Below are 21089 nucleotides of genomic sequence, written 5' to 3'. Positions count from 1 at the left end.
AAAACCAACAATGAATGTTTTGTACTATAGTAAAGTGCGTTTATCCAAAGCCTGATACATCTTATTAATAACGTTGTCACCACAGTCAGAAATTATTGAGAATAACATGTTGATTTGGTCTTTTAATGGTATTAGTGGACAGTAATAGAAATATAGAATATCGCCAGCCCTATCATTTAAAACATGGTTTCTCAAACTGTGGCCTACAGGCCAGTGGCGGCCCTCGGAAATATTTTTTGCGACCCTGAACATGACATGAAATGTATGCATTATGTAATAATTCGGGCTGCCACCGTCTAAAGATTTTCCTCATCAACCAGTAGTTGTCAATTCAGGCCATTAATCAGCTAGTCAAAAAATGTTCATGATATTAGTTTGATTATTGAAATATATTTTGGAGGGCACAAAGTGAGCCGTCTGTTAAATGATAACAGCAAAAGCGGTGATGATTCTTAATGCATCGGAACAAAAAGCAAAGTATAACTCAGTATTATCACTCTAACCTTGTTCAAAACACAGTAATGCATAATTTCCAACTTCACAAAAACAAATGCTCATGATCTTAGACAACAGATGATGTATACTTACAAACTAACTTGCTACATTACAAACTCACTTCTCAGTCACTTCATTCCTCCTGTCCCTGCCAGAATCCGCTGTATCTTCATCGTCCCCAGAGTCAGAGTCCTGTCAGAGCTGTTAAATCAGTGTCCCAGACTAATAGGACTGTTGACTGAGCTAACTGGCTAATGGCAGTTAGCAGCAGTGCACTGGTGACTTCAGTGCTGCAAGAAAAAAGGTCCATGTTGCAACAGTGCCCCAAGGCAAACAGCAAGGCTAAGCTCCATCCGTCTGTCCATTGTCCGTAACCGCTTAACCTTGACAGGTCGTGGTGGGGACCGGAGCCTGTCCCAGCTGACATTGTGCCAGAGGCGGGGTTCACCCTGGACAAGTCACCTCTCACTGACTAACTGTTCATTCAGCTGTTAGGGGGCAACCCTAATTTTAATCATCGGCACAATATTTTAACTTTCAACTCAATTTAATGCAATACTCGGCCGCTGTGTCAAGCTGCGCCCCCCTAACAAACATGTGGCAGGTTAGGAACGACATCTTGTGGAAAGCTACTGGTTGCATGGCAACGAGTGGCACCTCACAGGTGTCAGGGGAATCAATCATCAATGCCGGTGCTGTGTTTCAGTGTAAAACTTGGCAGTTTAATGTGAAGTGAGATGGAAAATCCACCACAGAAACAACGCTTTATGGCTGAGGAAAAAAGAATCAACCCTTACTCTGTCTGGCCTCGGGGAGCAGATAAAATGATCCGCCCTATCTGCAAACAGGGGAATTAGGTGCTCAAGGAATTTAATGTTAAACTCCATAATGATGTTATTGTCATGGATTTTTCTGTGTGGCTCTGAAGCATTTGCTGGCTCCTTAAATTGACAGTCTTGTAAAATATGAGAACCCCCACTTCAAAAGAATACTACATATACATCCCCCATCTTCCTCTTCTGCTCTTTTGTTTCCTCTTAGTCTCATCTATTATGTTGTTGTTTTCAGCTGGTAGTATTATGTTGCTATGTTATTATGTGCCTTTAGAGGTGTGTGTATGTAACCGTTTGACAATAGTAACAATAAAACACCCCCTGTAGACTTCCCATACTTCTCAACAATTCCTGTAACATAATTCACTGTCTTCACTATTGATCTGTATGTTCAGTTTGTTCTAAATTATCCATCCTTCCTTCACAATATACCTAAATTCACCACTTCTGTGTTGCTTTATTGCCTCCTCTCACGATTTAACGCAGAAGCATCAACTGTTGGGAACAAATTGAACATGTCACTTTGTTCCCAACAAATAACACACTGGCAGAGAAGTGGATTTTGCTGCTGGAGTGATTTGAGATATGATGATTTTGTTGTGTTTTTAAAATGTTGTACACGAACCCCTGGATCTCTACAGTTTGGGTTTTCTCTTTCGAGTTTCAATCTATCTCCTCCAGTCAGTCCAGACGGGGTTAAACCAGCCACCAAAATGTCATTTATGCAAATAGGTAGAATATATCACATCTCAAGGAAGGGATTGGATGTTGCGCACTGCTGCAATTGTGTTGTACATGAATTCCTCCGCGTCGTGTGCAGCTGTAACCAGCTACATGATAGAGCCTGCTGTGAACGCTGGAACAAAGAAAAAGAGAGAAGCACTGAGGAAAGAATGAGATGCTGAATGTTAGCATTTGTTCAGCAGCCACTTTCATTGAAAGGTTGCTGATTAAATCAGAAAAGAGGTATCATTTCACTGTGTGGGCATTTGTTTTTCCTCAAGACACATCAGTTTATCAGACACAGCAGCAGTAAAGAATTTAAACAGTGAATGGCACAAAACTATCTATTTATATTCAATATTCCCAGGCTTTTTGAGTACTGTTGAGAACTGGTGTAGCTGTAACCCATTTTCTTGTGTATTTATAATTCAAACAGGTGCAAACCTGCAGCTACAAAGAGCCACAGAGGCAGCTGTGGCATATTTATTAATATTTTGGGTCACAGAATAAGTTGATTATGCGAGAGGCTGGCAATAATGTGATTTAATTCAAGACTCCTTGGTGTATAAAAGAAAAGTAAAGGTGGTCAGAGTCCTGCACAGATCCAGTTTTGCAAACTTGCCCCCTCTGGCACCTGCAAAGCTAAGATCCAAATCCGACCTGTTACCCTCAATTATCTCTCAGTCAAATCCACACCCGCCCGGAACTGTGAATATTTGCCCCACAACCCAACCTGCACCCGTGATTAAACACACATACACAATCACTTTTCATTTGTGTTCTCATTTGGCGCAGCACTCATGCTCCTGCAGCTGTGTTTCCGTAGTGACGGTGAGCCTGGGTTACAGCTACCAAAAGCTAATGCTTTTTGAAACTTTTTTGCAAGCATCAAAGCCACTCATAATGTTATTATCACATTCTCTGATCACAGCATAATCCTCCCAAACATCTGACTTGGCCGTTGACAATATTTTGTCCACAATTTGGTATCCTCCACTGGCTAATTTTGCCTTTATATCATCAGTTTTAGCCTGCAGCTAGCCTCTATCAATGTCAGATCACACAGTGATAGTGATAGTCCCATTGTTTGGCAGGATGTGGGATCCAAAATTGTGTCACAAACTTTCACAATAAAGTCCTACTGGCTGATTAGGCTTGATATTACAGTTTTAATGTTAAAAATATACTGCAATCATTTTCATTTTTGATTTCACCAGGGAAAAAACATATTATTGCATTGCATGTATTATATTATGGTTCTCGCCTGCTGCCCGGCCACAATTATTTGATTGTTACCTGTACCTGTACCTGTGAATTTATATGAAAATATATTTTACCTGTTACAAAACATTATTGCAAATCACCTAGTGGGTTCCCAACCTGGTGCAGGACTCTAGGGGTGGCTAAGATATTTTGTTAAGTAGTTGAGGTTATTGTGGTCCAGTAAGGCCTAATTAAAGCTGCAGTTCTGTGGTTGTTCTATTTGACTGTCTCTCAGTGGGGTAACAGCCAGCCTAACAAAATCCCTCTGAATCCATGGGTGAATGGATCTTCATTAAACTGAGGTCTAGACACTCTGACAGCATTTAAAGGTGATATCAACATCTTGATTTTTAACATTTGATAATAAATATGGACACCACTTCCAAGGTTTCCGAAAATATAGAATCCATTTCTTTTTTAATGTTTAAATTGACAGTTCACCCCAAAATTAAAAATACATATTTTTCCCCTGACCTTTAGTGCTATCTATCCATCTAGATTGTTTTTTTCCGAGTTATCAGCCATAGAGATGTCTGCCGTCTCTCCAGTATAATGGATCTCAACTTGTGCTGCTGAATGCACCAAAAAATACATTATGAAAAATTCAAAACCGGAAATCATGACCCAATTACTCAAGATAATCCACAGACCTTGTTGTGAGCAGTTTCATGTAGGAACTATTTCCTTTCTATCAGAAAAAATGTAGTACTGGAGAAAGAAAGAAATTCCTACATGAAACTGCTCACAACAAGAGATCAGAAAAAAACAACTGGGTCACGATTTCTAGAAAGAGACCTTGTTGTTGCATTTTTCAAATGTGGTTTGTTTGTGCCTTGAGCACCACAAGCCGAGTGCCATTTAGTCCTATTATATTGGAGAGAAGGCAGATATCTCTGCAGCCAATATTTCCAAAACACTCCAACTCACACAAAAACTATCTAGATGGATAAACAGCACTACACGAACGAGGAAATGTGTGCATTTTTGACTTTGAAGAGGTGAACTGTCCCTTTAAAATAAAATTAAGCCTCAGTTTTATTGTATTTTACAGTCTTGTGCTCCTGTGGGTTCACATTGCACCTTAAACAGCAAAATAACACCCCCCTTTAGCTTAAACAGGATCCCTTTACAAATTGAAAAAGCGCATTTGAACCCTGACACACACACACACACCCCCAGAGTACAGCACGCCGGCTGACACATCCCTCACACTGACAGATCTTTGCTCCAGTGCTCCTCTGCCTCTCCCACTCTCTATATCCAAACGCTTTAGCATTTTCTGATGTTTTGATGCCGAGATATAACATTTGACGGTCACCCATGAACCATTGTTGCACTCTCGTTTTCACGTTTACGTTACACTGGCGAGAGCCAAAGCTTCTTTTACACAGGCCAGAATTGAAAGCAATAAAAGTGACTGCTGTCCCTCCCAAGTTTCCACCTTCTCTGACTACCAAGGTGGATGTAGGCGGACTTGTTTGAACTGCTAGTTTAACATTAGCTCAGTGAGGCTTCAGAAAAGGTGGAGGATGACTGAATAGGGTGTGTGAATGTGTGTGTGGGGATCATAAATTGGCCCCAAACACTGATCAACAGTGTAAACAACTAACTTATTTGTGCAGTATTTCTCATACCACTACTACTCTTAGAGTCTTGCATACTGTCTGCGGTGCTAATAGTTAATGACTGTATGTCAGGAATGGTGGTGGTGTGGGTTGAATGTGGTGTGCAGAGTGTTCCCAGGTGCATCACAATATTTTCACAGATTTTTTTTTTTTCATGAGGACAGAATTACCTCTGTTCCTCTGGAAAAATGGCTGTTATAATTAACACTATACTCACTCAAAAAAAGCAGATTTAGTGTTAACACGCCAAAGAAATCCTATCAAGAAGTGCAAACTAAAAGTGGCAGCTAGCAGGAATACTGACGTGTCAGTAATAGACTGTTAGGATGCTGGCATCACTGTACATTTTTTATAAGTAAAAATATAATGAGAGAAATTGACAAACAAACCCATTTTGAAGATTTAAAAAAAAATTCATTGACTGATCAACTTTACTATACACAAGGAGATGTTGCTTTATAATGCAATACTAACAATGGAGCCTTGTATATAAAGTAAATAACAAAGATTGTGACCAAAAAGTAATTTTCTGCAATGTTCCCTCTATCTTTCATCTCTAAAAGAGCCCTCACTTTACAGGACAAGTTGGTTTATAGTCATCTATCATCAACCCCCCCCCCCCCCCCTGGCTTAACCAGCCTATGGTGGTAATTGTTACCATTGTTGTAATATCTCTAAAAGAGACATGTGTTCACCAATAAGACGTACAAAATATACCATTTTACCAACTACAACACTTTCTTCCTGGTATACCACTTTTAATGCCCTTGTGGATTATTCTATGTGGGTAGAACAAAAAGGAGATTTAAAGACAGACTTGGGGAGCATGAAACAGCCATTCGCACATAAATCCAAACTACCCTACTGCTGTTCATTACAACCAAGCTGGAGCCCTTCTTCTTTGAAAGCTGTCGCTCTTGGTGACAGACTAAAAATACTCCTCCAACAAGAAACATTTTGTATCATTAAACTAAATGCTACTAAACTTCAGGGACTGAACGATGAGGTGGACTTTTCACCGTTTCTCCAGAATCCTTTGGTCTTTCACGTTGGTATTATCCCCAGTAGTGCAAACTTCACCAGACACTTATTTAAACATTATGTGATGATGAATGGATATTTAAAATGCTTTTTTAAGTCAGTAATTTATTCTTACTCACTTGAGTTTATCTAATATTCTTCAGTCTTGGCGACATTGAATATATCTGTTTTGCCATACATATGTCATGCAATATATTCCAGTATAAGTTTAATTATATGTATGTAGGTGATCATATAATGTCCATTATTCACGTTTGAGTTTCAGAAAATTCCCTTTTTGGTGTAAAAGCACTGTAAGTCGTTGCTTTACTGTGAGTTTTTTTCTGTATTTATGCTCATTTTTATTATTATTTTCTCTATATATTGTTATTTAAAGTTTTGCTTGTTTTTTTGTTGAAAATTAAATTAATCCATTGATGGTAAGTTGATTTCATATATTTTGAGGCATAGGTAATTGTTGTCTTTTGCAGAATTTGATGGATTTTCACTGAATTAGAATACCACCCATGACTGGCATTTCAATTCAGACTGATTATGGGTTTGTCAGATCCTGATGAAAACACAGTCGATTCACGCAGGTCTGTTTGTTTGCCTTTGCTTGAAGATGAAATCTATTTATAGTGCCATTTCACCAGAAGACAGACTGCCTTAGATTTTTTTTTCTCTGCATAACTCATAGGACTCCCTGGATTTTGTCTTTTTTCTAAATTAAATAAACTCAGAGACAGAATACAGCACTGAGGAGCACTAGTGACCGTCAGGTCCAACAACTGCTCATCACTTGTGTCAGAAAATCTACGACTCGGGACATGAGATCAGAAAAAACTGTAACTTGATCACCTCTGGCTGCGTAATATGCAGCAGGCGTTGCGAGGGGGGGGATGCCATGCCCCTTGTTAGCAAAAAAGACCAAATAGCATCTCCCTTGTCCACAGCAGAGAGAATGCAGGGGCTCTGAAACATCAGTAGTCTAACTGTGCTGTGTAGTGATAAATCCATGGAGCTGTCTGTGGTGCTGAAGTTTTTCTCTCAGTCTCACTCTTCTGTCTGTTTCTATCTTAGATCCATAATTCTGTAAACTGTGTACAGTAAATACTCAATTATATATTATATTGTCGCCTATATTGGTAGAGTAGTGTCACCTTCATGATCAAAGTGACAAGTAGTAGTAGTGATGTCATGGAAGAGCAAGACGATCAAAGAGAACCACACTTGTCCTTGTAGAATTTCTATATTTCTATAATATTCTTATGCTCTTTCAGTAGTATATGTGCTGCTGAAAATACACCTCCATACCAAGCCTCTGGAACAAAACAACTTTAGAAGAGACACAACAGCGTATATAGTTTTTAACTATAGGCTTAAGTTTAGGAGTTAGGTGTTGGGTTAGGACAGGGACACTCAACATGCACCCAGCAGGCCAAATGTGGCCCCTGATGGAGTGGTGTTCCTTCTATTCCCGATGAAAACAAATTGATTCAATGAAGAATTGACTGATGAATTTGGCTGTATTGTACCACCTCATGCCAGTCCTAAACCACTGTGTTTAATTTGCCATCATGAGTCAAAACCTGCTGGCTTCAGTGCAATATTCCTGCCTGGTAATGCGGCAAGAGAAACCGACTCATCATTTTATCTGATAAATAACATTATTGTTTGTTTATTGGCCCCCGAAAGGTCTATCATATGTTGTGTTGTATTCCCACAAGCAGAAAGGGTGAGATGGCTGAAGACAGAGTATCTGATAAAAGTGTAGTGAAATCCTCACATGTTGGGAAAGATGCTGAAAGATGCTGTTCGAAGAATTGCAAATAAGAACAGAGTGCTTTAATAGTTCACGGCGCAGGTTTGTACAGTACGTCCAGGTCACATCTGCTGTTATTCTGTTCTGTGGGATTTCAGCTACTTCGCCTTGGAGTGGGCTCAGGTGTGTGTTTTGTTTTGTTTTTTTGTTCAGACGTTCAGACGTTCAGAAAGTGAAGCTCAGACAAAATTATCAAATGGAGCTTATTAGAGTAAATGATTTATACTGGCTTTGGAGCGTCATACTTTCTAAATGGTTTTTATTTTGTTTGTGGCACCATCATCGTCACTGAAAATAATCCATAACATGAAATGTCAATAACACTGCGGTGTGTTGTGTGTTTTTTTTTTAATGACGTTGCACAGCAACATAATAATAATATCAAGCTGATGTTGTGTTGAACAGTTCTGAGTCAGGCCCATTTTTGATGAATTTATTTACTCTTTCACTGGACTCTGAAGAGTAATTACTGTTCAAAATTACAGTGGACAATCCAATCTGCTGGGGAGTGTTTCAACAGGGACAGCACACTGTGACTCATAATCAATCCTGCACTCACTGAGACACATCTGATGTTTATGTCAGTGACAGCTACATTACCTTGTCGATTTGTTGTTGTTGTTGTTGTTGTTGTCGACAGTTTTTTTTCTGTCAATTAAAGAAATACACCAATTTAAGTTGTTTGCCTTGTAATCAATGTGTTTAAGTTTATTTATTCATACAGAGCAGCGACTGCTGGGAGCCAGGACGTCTGCAGGGTAATCTCTTGGAAAAATGTTTGTTACTGAAAATGAGAGGACTACTGAGTATTTGTCTGACTTCCTTAATGTTGTTTTCGCTCTTAACAGTCTCCGCCAGCATTAGAAACATGAAGGAGAAAACACAAGCAGCTAGGGACGGTTCTTGCAGTCCCCACATGGTATCTCCCAAGGGCCACTTATTGCTGTTTGTGCGTATTATGTGACCTTTTACAACAAGTCGTCACAACTTCTTACATTACTTTATGCTGTTTTACAAGGTTCATTATTAGAAGGTGGCAGGGGTGGAAACAACTCATTTCAAATACTCAGACTACTGTAATAATGTTGTTTCTTGTGTACTTCTACTTTTATGAGTATATTTTCGAGTCTGTGCTTTTACTCATACTTGTGCATATCCATTACATCATTGGTTCCCAAACTGGGGTTCAGGCTTCCCCTAGTGGGGCGCCAAAGATCACAAGGCATCCAAAACAGCAGTCATGGGTTTGAAAAGGTGACCGTGACCACTGACTGGAACAGCACAGGAGTTGGGAGTAGGAATGATGATTAACTATTAACTGATTAATTGCGTTAAGAATTTAACAGATAAAAAATGTAATAATTGCTAATTAATCAATAGTGAATGGCAGTAATTGTCCCTCATGTGATTTTGTTTTGTCGAGCAGAGCCATTTGTTGAATTTCAACTTAAAATAAGAAATATTATGAAAATGAGAAAGACAGTTTTAAAAAGTATGTGTTTTGTATGATATTAAAATTAATTAACATATTAGCATTTTCAACTGTTGGTTCAGGAAAATGTACATTTACAACCCTAGTTGGAAGTAATTTAGACTGAGGATGGAGAGACAAACACTTTTGATTGAATAGCAGCTACTGATAATGAATTAAATATGAACTGTAAAAAAAAAACATTCTCTGAGTAGTTTTTAAGAAGTATACTTTGTACCTTTGCTGAACTATTTTTCTTATACCAGTACTTTTCCTTGAGTAATACTGTAGCAAATTAACAGTACTTGTACTTGAGTACAAATTTTCGGTACTATTTCCAGCACTGGAAGGTAGATCAGCTCAATGTATATGAATTATTAATGTTAAAATACCCGCTGCTCCCAGCAGTTTTTCAAGAGGACAAACTGTCAAACCAAACTCCATTCTTTATGGTAGGGCCATATTTTTTCACAGTAAAAACTTCAATTACTCCATCTCCAAGACTTTGATCTACAGGCAAAGTCATCATTCACCCAGTAACATCATTAACTAAACTGTGATGAAGTGTTTGCCACAGACGTGCTGTACACAAATTGACTGTCCTGGCACGGCCAGATGAAAGTGACATATCCACTTCATACCACTGATCAGAATAGATTGGAGGGGACATAAACAAAACCATCAAAAGGTTTGTGTTAATGTGTCAGTTAGTTCAAACTAGAATTGGGTCTTATTAAATATATTTGCTCAATTACATCATTTATGTTGAAATAATTTATTGCGGAGGACAACGTCATGTTTTTTAGAAGTTTGGGTGAACACGTCCCTGTATGGTTTGACTGGCCATGGCCAGAGAAGCAAGGAAGGAAAGAAGGAATGAACCAAAGAAGGAAGGAAAGACCCAAGGAAACAAGGAAGGAAGCAAGAAAGGAAAGAATGAAGGAAACAAGGAAGGAATCAAAGAATGAAGGCAATGAGGAAGGAACCAAGGAAACAACAAAAGAAACAAGAAATCAAGGAACAAGGACAAAAGGAAACAAGAAAGGGAACAGTACTACTAAGTTGTATAAATAATGGGAGCAGTATTTAATTACTGCCCTCATTAGAATAGCTGGTCATGTTTAATCTATTGCAGTGATGAGGCTGCCGAGGGTCAGAACACATTATCGTAACTTTCAACTTTCCTGACAGAAATCAAGTGCTGCTTTCGTTTGAACACAAGGTGAATGACAGTCTCTTTGAGCCGCCAACACTTCATCACTTCACAGTCCCCTCTTGAGCGCACTTGGACACAACGCACCGCACCGTGTTCCTGTTAATCATTCTGACAGCTTGAAAAATATCACACACACAGAAAGGTACACAAGTGCAGAGGCAGGTAACATGTTTTTTGGTGTGCTGCTTGCTTTCACAGTCTCCACGACTTACATTCATCCTACTCAAAACAGCTACTTGCCTAACTCATACCCTAACCCTAACTCTGAGGCAGCTGTCAATCAGATGTGAGATGACACGCCCACACACTCCTGAAAAATGATCTAAATGGCACAGTTAGTTTTCTTTGTGCTTAATGAGACACTAAACTTTGAAATCATATATGGGTTTTTAGTATTTCCAGTCTCGTTTTCAGTGGCTTTAACCTAAACCTAACCTCACCGTAACCCTAGTCTTGCATAGCCAGACCTCTCTTCACAGCTCTCAATGCTGTAGAAAGGTCTGGCTTTACATACACATTCTGCTATAAGGGAAAAAACACCCTGCCTTGTTTGCATTCCTTTAAACTAATCGCAAACATCTTGGGTGGAGCTAAGCCATTCATTCATACCATTAGTCTACCATCAGCATCCTAGGCGCTAATTCGCCATTTTCAGCGTGTAGGTTGCAGCTCGGAGATTTGTTGAGCAAGCGACCAATGGCAGACTTACGCCAGCAGCATGCATCCTAACCCTAACCTAAATCGTCACCCTAAAGTTTAATGATTTACATTATGGGGACTTCCGTTTTGTCCCCATAAGGAAGGCAGGTCCCCACAACGTGAATGTGTAAACAGATTTATGTCCCCACAACATCTGTAATACATATCTGCACAGTCACACACATACACACACACACACGTACTTCATTATAATGTGTGAATTGTATCCAGAATAACATTTATTGCTGCTGTCCAGATAGGACAAGAGACACTTACAAGGTTCTCCACTCCTCCACCCACTCCAACCCTATACGCCCTCCCCTCTCTCTTTCTCACACACACACACACACACACACACACACACACACACACACACACACACACACAAACTGAACCCACACAAACCTCCCACATATTGCCACAGAAGGAGTATTGGTCTATGACTAATGAAATCATTTTTGGCAGAGATACAAAAGAGCTCAGCTGGAGATAAACACTTTTTTTTTTTGTCTACTCCCCCCCCTCTCCTTTTTAAGCACACACACATTTGCAACATTTATTGGTCTTGGTCTGGTGCTACATTGCTGTGATAAGTTGATGTTGTGTTTGTGCCAGTGTTATTAGCGCTCTCTGTAACACATCTGATTTCACACGTAGTAATCAACAAATTGTGTACATGCCTCGCAGTTCCTTCTTTTCCTTTCTTTCTTCTTGTTGTTGCTTTCTTCTCTCCCTTTCCTTTGTCTTCTCCCACTAACACTTTCCTCTTAATCCTCCTCCCTTCATGCGCCTTCCTGTGCTCTGGAACTCGCCCACACACATTTTTTTTTTTTTTTCATAGAAATTGAGAAATTACTGCATAATTACCAACAAAGGGCTGACTCCTCGATCTACATAATTGTCTCTGCCATACATTGCAATTATCTGCAATGTTGCCTATTTTGAGTCAAAAACAAGTAATTATAGGGTGTCTTGTGTTTCAGAGATTCTCTCACTGTAATCACAATAATTCTCAATCATCACTATCTACCGTATACATGCTGTGCTAGTCATCTCCATGTACATGGAGAACGCCTAGAATAACATAATTACATGATTAGATATACATGTCAGAGTGTAGGGATCTGCAGGAAGAATTTACTGAGTGCTCTTAAAAAGTTACCTAAAAAACTTTATTCTCATCTCTCATTAAGATTTCCTACTCAATTTTGCCAGCAATGGAAGCAGAAGCAAACAATACTTCAGATTGTAGTAACACAATCACCTTTTTTCAAAAATAAATCTGGCATTTTTAAGATTATCCAGTTCACCGCTTGCATGATGTAGTGTGATGTATATTTGCTTTATGGACCACCTACGACTTAGCTTCCGCTGTCAAATCTTCAGTATACATTTATCACCACAAGAGTGTTTTTTCATCCACAAGTTATTAAAATGCTTCGCTTTTTACAGATCGATTTGTTAATAGTTCACTGTTTGTCTTGTTTGTAGAGTTTGTTTAGCTGACCAAAATGCATCATACTATGAAAGTGAACATGCTGTTTGTGTTAAATTCTGAACTTATTCCACCTATTTGTCAGCTGTTTTGAGCTGGGAAAGGGAGGGAGACCAGCGGACACTTTTTACAGCACTGACACTGTGCTGCGTGCGCTAAGCGGACACGGACACGGACACGGCACTGCTTGGTCTATAAAACACAAAGCCAGCTTAAAGGTGAGCCCTCTGGATTTCTGTGTAAAAAAGGGCCTCAGTGGAGCCGACTGCCCTATTCATAAACTTCACCGTGGTTTTCATCATGTTAAACAGCCAGCTAGGCTAGCTAACTGGCTAACCTCACAATTTAAAAACACCTATGTGATAATCAAAATGATCAAAAATAATAATTTAACTCTAATACACACTATATAGAAAGTGAATGATAAAATGTTAAAAAATATGTACGAATCGAACTGTAAAAAATTAAGTATTTTAACAACTTGGGGATGAAAAAGCACTCTGGTGACTATAAACTACATTGTGCAAGTGGAGAATACCAGCATGCAAGGCAAAGTAAATCTGAGAAGTCACATGATGATTAAAGCTGAACTAATAAATGTTTTAAGGGATTCATTTCAGAAGTGAGGGGGCAAAAAGGTATAATGACGTGATAATAATGATGTGTTTAGAAGAAAAACTCTTTTTTTCTTGTACAAGGACTTTAATTAGGTTAACATCTGAAAGTGCTATTTCATGTAATATAGAGCCTTCAATCATAATCAATAAGGCTGCTTATATAGTTTTTCATTGTGATCTGTGCTTTCAGCAGTGAGTGACAGATAAACACACACAAAGGGTAACCATTTACTGTACACCGCCATTAGAAACATTAGAGTATAATTAGCTGATAATTAGCCCAATCAGCCACTGTCAGTAATCATTATGTCCATTATTAAACCATTAATCAAATAATTTACAGCAGTCAGCATTATTAGACATTAGACAGCCTTATACTTAAGTTCCTACTTAAGTTTCTAAAGTAATAAATCTTTGCTTTTTTCACATGAAATTTTCATCAGTCAACCAGGTTTTGAAAATGAATCTGTTGTTAACAGTCTAATGATTTTTCACTTACCTGCATTAGGATGAAAATGTCTGACACATTTAGTCAAACTAGTGAAAAAATGCAAGGTTTATTTTATTTATTTCACTGCAGCAGTTTCAGTTTCAGGTTCTTTTTTGTGTCATGTGGCCTTTTTTTGATAGTGAAGGTGTAACAACAAAGGTAACTGACTGATAACACATCCTCACCAGGATACCTCGAATAGGAGTGACTTTGATAAATGTCCACTTTTTTAGTTTTAGGGACACCAACACTGTGACAGTCAGAGATTACACTTCCTCTAAGATCTCCCACATTTAAGCGTTCAGCTGTGAGAAAAGTGATTTCAGGTTGGCAGAAAGTCTCCCTGTGTGAACTCTTTAAACTTTACCTTGACTAGTGGAGATTGCTTTGATGTGGAGGTCACACTAATTGGGTTTCTACCCAGTTATAATTTTTCCTCCATTAACAAAATTTCAGGGCTTTCTGGGTGGTCTCACTGTATGTATTTGCTGCATGTAATTCAGTGTTGATGTATGTGTGTATATAAAACTGTGCAAAGTAAGCCAGAGGCGAGGTTCACCTCTTAACGAACAATCAGTGCACAGGATGAAAGAGTCCCTCCCCCTCTCTGATGTCGGGATTTTGTGATGCTATTATCTCTGTGGGGCCAAACTGATAAAACATGAATGATTGTGAGGTACACTGCCTCGCTCGTTTTTTCTCTCTCGTAGGACAGTCAAGGGTAGCTTGCATTTAAACGGCAGCCTTTGGCTGTTTTTCCCACAAGACGAAGAATGTAAAGATTTTATTTTTCTCTCCCCAGACAGCCAACATGCCTCCTCTGGATCAATAATGTCATTTTTAACCAGACGAATAGCTGTTTTCTTCAGCAATGATGTAAATTCTCTTTTCATTTTCATTAACCAGATGTGGGATTTTTATTTTTCATTAGACAGCAAAGAGGTTTCATTTTGTCAGGTTTTTATATCTGGCCTATAAAAGACAACCCTGAGGATTACATTGGCATTTTGATTGGTGTGCACATTTCTTTCACAGTGCTTTTGTTCAATCCTGAATGTTTGTCTTGCTTTATAGGCCATGTTTTTTCCAAGAGTAATAGGACTCCACATGTACCCAATATTTTCAGCCAAAATTTGGAGAGTTTGGGTTATTCTACTTGAATAACCAAATAACTAAATTATGCCACATTCTGTTCTTCCATTCGCTAACCAGAATTTGGCAACATCAGAATTGTAATCTGTTGAGAGTTGGTGTGTTGGCCATGCGGTCCATCTTCATTTGGCTAGCGAGTATGAACCACCACCCATTGCCTTGTGGACTACCGTTTGGAAGCCTCAAGTTAGGCGTTACGGGAGTTGTCATCTTTTTATGCAATCAGAGGATGCACAGCACTGATGAGTGCATGAAGCTGGTGGGTGACGCACTGCAACTTGGGCAGTACTTTGTTTTGGCTCGTCCATTCGGCAGGAAACGACGGCATCTTTCCTGGCTTCAAAGCCTCTTGTGTTACAGCCAAACAGTCACTGAAATATGTTTCTGAAAACACTTTAGGCAAGAAATGGGCAATGTAGCAACAAAATTATGATCCATACTTGGTCAATACTTTCTCATCTGAAAAGTTTGATTTCAGTTTCAGGAGGCGCTGTTGGAAATGGAACATACAATAGCAGCCGTCTGCTGCAATCTTTCTGATATTACAGCTAAACAGTCCACTAAAACATGTTTCTAGAAACAGTTTAGCAAGAAATAGGTAATACAGTAACTGAACCTTGATCTGTATTTGATCAGCACTACTTCATTTGGCATTTTGAACTGAGTTTTTTTTTTTTATCCCTGTGTGTTGCACTGGATGGACTCGCTGAGAAGGACTTGTCAATCACATCATAGCCCCGCCCTAAAGCATACCCTGCTTTATCAGCTATTTTATGCATAATGGGACAATAATTTACAAAATGAACATCATTCTGTATAGAAGAAGACTTGAAAGTAGCAATTAAATCAAATGAGAAGAAGCCTCATTTTGACATAAGAGTAGATACAGTCTACTTCTTTTTGCAACCAGTGGAGTCACCCCCTGTTGGCCATTAGAGAGAATGCAGGTTTAAGACGCTTTCACTTAGCTGACTAATCCGGCTAACATTTAAAAGGTTCAATGATTAAAGACCTCCGCTCATAAATATGTCTTTTTTTTGTTTATGTCTAGAAAATAAGTATACTGACCTGTATATGTGCAAAGTTTGCCATAGAAACATTTTTCGCTCTCCTCCAGTGAAGGAGGAGATGTCAACCAGACATCAAAGTTCAAACAAACAGCATATCTTCTTGCATATAGCTGTTATCTGTGGTTGAACGTCAAACCACCTGCTCAACCTCTTTGATATGAAGTGCTCCTCTCCACTGCCCCCTCCGCCTCCAGCAACACCTCTGTATCAACAGCACCCCTGTGATTACTGACCAAGCTGCCGACAAGCGTCTGAGATCTTAAGAGCCGTCATACGTGCAAGGCCATCATCACAGCCCTGCAGCTTTGCCTTCAACATCCACCGAATCCAATATTACCTGATCAAGGGCTGTGTCTAGTTTGTAGTCCTGGCTCTAGTCATCCCCTATTTGGCGAGAGAGGGGCTCTCTGTTGGCCCTCTCAACTCGCTGTGCTTCAGCCAACCTCGCACTCATCAGCAGTGAATTCTAACCATTTCCTGTACTTTCTCTCGAATTAAATGCAAAACCCTGGGAATGGCTTACAAGGCTAAGTAGGTGCACTGTGATCTCTCCAGGACTTTCCAAGCCAGCTAGCCTCTGTAATTCTGGTGTGCCTTCCCTGAGGAGCCCTAGCCAGCACTTCTTCAGACCTTGATTCAGCTCCATCCTGACTCTTCACTGGTGGATTGACCTTCTTAATCCAGTTGGGAGTGCAGACTCACTCACCGGCTTCCAGTATGGCCTGACAATCGCTCACACTTTATTTCATTCCCTCCCTTTTTCTACCTTCTTTCAGCTGATCTTGCTTGTTGTACATGTTTTGTTGCCTTTTTCTTGTTGTATTCAATACTTTCTTGCCTTGTTGTCTTAGTTTTGATGAGAGAAAATTCTTAGTAAAAAGAGTAAAAGTTTTTTTTTTTTTTTTCTCTGGCCCAAATTAAAACCATCAAAGCAGGCAGATGCACAGTCTCCACCATATCTCCGGCTTATAAAGCAAACAGTTGCCAACTCACACATCCAGTGGACACAGACCAACAATAAGATTCATGATAAATATAAGAGACAAAAGGAGAATTATAGTCTTATTTTGGTCATTGTACATTGCACTGTAAATATTTATCTCTGCTGGGTGTTGTGTGTGTGTGTGAATGTGTAAGAGACATATAGCTTGTCTAATCCCTCTAACTACTGCACCATTCTGCCTAACAGTTTTTGTGCATATTTAAGGACATCTCATGACTGTGGAAATTCATAATTTTTGAAAAACCTTGAAAAATCTACATAAAACGTATGTGTAACTTTTACAGACTGCTGACTCCTCACATCTCTTCAGGAGTGGTAAATTACTAATCAAAATGTTGGTGATTTTAAAGGGGGTTACATTCCAATATTCTGTTGGCTGGTGTAGATGTGCACTCTACTGACTCTAGTTACATCTGTTATCCATGATATGCACTGATAGATAAACCAAGGAATCATGTCTGCCATGTGTTACTGTTCATTTAGGTTGAGATCAAAATTGGCCTTGATGTCAGGAAGGCGGAACAAAATCCCTTCAAATGCATTAAAACTAAAGTAATGAGCCCATTTAGAAAATGTACAAAATAGAAATGTAGAAAGCAAGTAAAGCACAGACACCTTAAAACTCTATTTAAAGGTACAGTTCACCCCAGAATCAAAAATACACAACACATCAATCTAGATAGTTTTGGTGTGAGTTGCAGAGTTTTGGAGATATCAGCAGTAGATGTCTACTTTCTCTCCAGTATGATGGCACTAAATTTGACTTGGCTTTTGGTGCCCAAAGCTCTACTTGAACTACTTTAGAATCTACCACAACTACTTTTTCTTACTTCTTTTCTGAGCTGCTGCTCAGTCTAATGTCGCTCTCTCTCTTTCCCTTTTTCTCTGTACTCTGAGATACTCTCACCTAGACGCTCTCCTAGGTATTGAAATTTGGCGCTGGTTGATTTAATGCGAGTTGGTACTCAGTAATACTGACAAAAATTCAGATGGTATCATCCCTAGTATACTGCAACAGCTGGTCGCGGCAGAATTCACGCTTTTGCTAATATTTTCATAAATATTAAAGTAATAGAGTATTACTTATTTCAAGCCAAGTTTTCAGGGGCTTTAGTCATTTTTATTGGATTATCAGTGTATCAAGTTGATATGTCTGGGAAATACATTAAATACATTTAATTTGTGTCAGTGTACATGTAAACAATTTTGCACAAATTATTACTTATCATAGTTTTTTTTTTTTTTTGTAAAGCATTGCAGAGCTGGGAACCAACATTGACTTTCACATTAATGTGTTGTCTCCTATTGTTCCCCCTGTGCTCTGTCGTCCCACAGGGCAGAACCTATTCTGCAGCGCATAAAGGAGGACCGGACCCGGGTGGTGTCTCCCTCCTTTGACAACATCAAATACGACACGTTTGAGATCGAGGAGTACCCGCTGTCTGCCCAGGGCTTTGACTGGGAGCTGTGGTGTCGATACCTCAACCCACCGAAGTCCTGGTGGACCCAGCGCAACCACACAGCCCCTATCAGGTAAACAACCGAAGAGCTCAAAGCTTTTGTTTTTGGCTCAACAAGAGGACAAGGATTTCTAAAATCTTTGAAAAAGGGAGAAGCGTGTTAATCATTAAAGAAGCGAGACACCCCCAAATAATCTACCAGAGCAGTATTAATTTTTAATAAGTTGACTCAAAGCACATTGCAGTAGATTTGATAAGATCAGGTACTAAGCTCATTATTTTTACATTATAATTTCTTAAACACTAATCCCCATGAAGAATTATTACGTATGTAGCCACTATCTAACCCATGTAAAACCTGAGGGATCCAGCACAACCCAAAGCACATTAAATGTAACACATAAAACCTGGAGTCTCATCAGAAGCAGTGGGCACAGATTTTTTGAAAAAAGCAGGTAATTTTCATCACCACTATCACAGCACATTTGAGGCAGCCTACAGCGTGCGTAGTCATTGTACATACTCTGAAATTGATATAATGATCCAGCTTTTAAAAAGCACTGGCCAGGAAAGCACTGCCGATATGACAGATAAAGACACACTGCAGAGGCCACAACAGAAAAACGGCCCGGCAATGAGAACAAAATTGCCCACTCACCAATATCTGCAAGAGGATAATAAGTTGTGGTTCGTTGCAAGCAAATCAATGATGCAGCGTTTATAGATTTGGACAAAGACAAGAGGACATATTGTGCTCAATATTGTAATGGAGGAAGATGAATTTCCCCTATTGTTTATTTCTTTATCTTAAGTACTTTTTCTCAGGTGTAATTTGTCACTGGCTTTGCTCACAAGGACCAGGTACTGTCATTGTTTAATCACTTTTAAGGCAGCTTTTTCTAAGCAGTTATGAATTTTTGAAGTAAATATGTGTATCCATGCATTTCATTTTACTTTTCCTGGTTAATTAAGTAAAAAAAAACTAAGATAGATTCATAGGAAATATACACCACGAGTCTATCATCAACTAAGTCCTGCATTATTGGTTATTATCTGACCAGAGGGGCTTGTGTCAAAATCTATTTTTAAAGGTTAACATTGGCATTTTTCAACTCTGACCCTATTTTCCAATGTCTTTGTGTCTAAGTAACTGATAGGGACAACAATTTTTCATAATTGGTCCAGTATTGACCCTTCGCTAAGCCCCTTCTGCAAACTACCCAGTCACTGAGTAGCAACCATACCCAGGGAGCCGCAGGCCTTTCAAGCTTTGCATTTCTCTCCAAGTAGAGTGGACCTCTAAGACAAGTGATACTCTGTGTCTCATGAGTCTGGAGGGTGGCGTCTTTTTTATCTTCTTTCAAAAACATAAAACACAAGAGCACATGTGGGGAATGGATTAAACTGCAAATGGGAGCATGTCTGGCTAATGAATGTTAGCTTTTTAGCTGCAGTTATGTTAGCTCCAGCCAAACTTGTATTAGATGCAACTGCATTAACCAAATCATGGCTCATTCCCAGGGGATATATTGTAATTTGTCATGGGGCGTGTGAGGAGGCGGGTGTGGGCTGGTGTGCAATCAAAGGGGGCCGGTGGCGGCTCGCTGGTCTGGCTGGGTGACGTTTTCAAGGTCTGCTCCACTGCCCTGCGCTTCCTTTTCCTGTACTGACTGTATTTCTGCCATCTTTCGTATACATATATGTTCTGTATTTCATCATCCGACCAATGTTTGCTGGGGTGTAGCTTTAGATTTGGTCTTTTAGGGTTTACCACAGTTAATCATTGTTGGAACAGTGGAAAGATGAACCAAGACATTTTTGGATGACTTTGCAGGCAGTTGCAGCGGTCACACAAATACTGGACCAATTTCAAATTGTCGTCCCAATTAGTCACTTAGACACAAAATTGTGGGAAAAGGGGTCCAGGTTGAAAAATATTAAATTTACCGTTAAATACCTTTATTATTTTACGATTACCTGAACATTGTTTTTACATGAAACTTGTTTCTGAAAATAGTTGCAAACAAACAACCTGGTAATATTATAACATAGAAGTACTCTGGTCTCCTGGCAAAGACTGAAGCTGTCATGTGTAGTCCGATGTGTGCCAGGAGTCAAGTGGAACTTGGAGGTGATCTGCTCATAGCTTGCTGTAGCTAATATCCCACAACAATATTATAATATATAAGAGTTTTTCATTCGCTGTATGCATGAAAACCTGTAATAGATGTGGAAATTTAACAGCACAAAGCCAAAAGCCTCCCCAGGATCTGTACGGTAAAGCAAAGATACTGTGTGAGGTGAATTTGGGGTCATAGTCCTTGGAGTTATATAACTCATTCCAAATATCACTCTGCTTAGAAGTCTTATAGAGATGTTAGAAAAAATAAGTGTTAGAACTTGCCTCAGAATCATCACAGTATCAAAGCTGTACATCCTTGGGTATACTGCAAACATGAAGTGCTAATAGCTGATTCAGCAAATCTTTAATGGTGTCAGTTTGCAAAAAATGTAGAAGGACAAGCAGATCTTCCCTGAGAGATCCAAATTACATCTCTCTGAATGGGATTTAAATTACAGGAGGAGGACCAGCGCAGGTGATTCTAAATCACCCACCACCCCTAGAGACATA

The 21089-nt window shown here is 39.3% G+C and overlaps 1 protein-coding gene across 1 annotated transcript in view; it reads left to right on the top strand.

Annotated features, from left to right (window-relative positions):
- Window positions 1–21089, top strand: part of LOC146316127 (polypeptide N-acetylgalactosaminyltransferase 18-like) — a 202660-nt gene that overhangs the window by 119935 nt on the left and 61636 nt on the right. Inside the window, exon 5 of the mRNA XM_084734930.1 lies at window positions 18333–18530. Within this exon, the coding sequence (XP_084591056.1) occupies window positions 18333–18530 (198 nt within the window). The remainder of the gene's footprint in view (window positions 1–18332; window positions 18531–21089) is intronic.

Source organism: Lutjanus erythropterus, chromosome 13 (genome assembly GCF_056507025.1).
Source record: "Lutjanus erythropterus isolate fLutEry1 chromosome 13, fLutEry1.hap2, whole genome shotgun sequence".
NCBI lineage: Eukaryota > Metazoa > Chordata > Actinopteri > Lutjaniformes > Lutjanidae > Lutjanus > Lutjanus erythropterus.
Note: the sequence above shows the minus strand (reverse complement) of the source record. Positions and strands in the feature narration are given on the sequence as shown.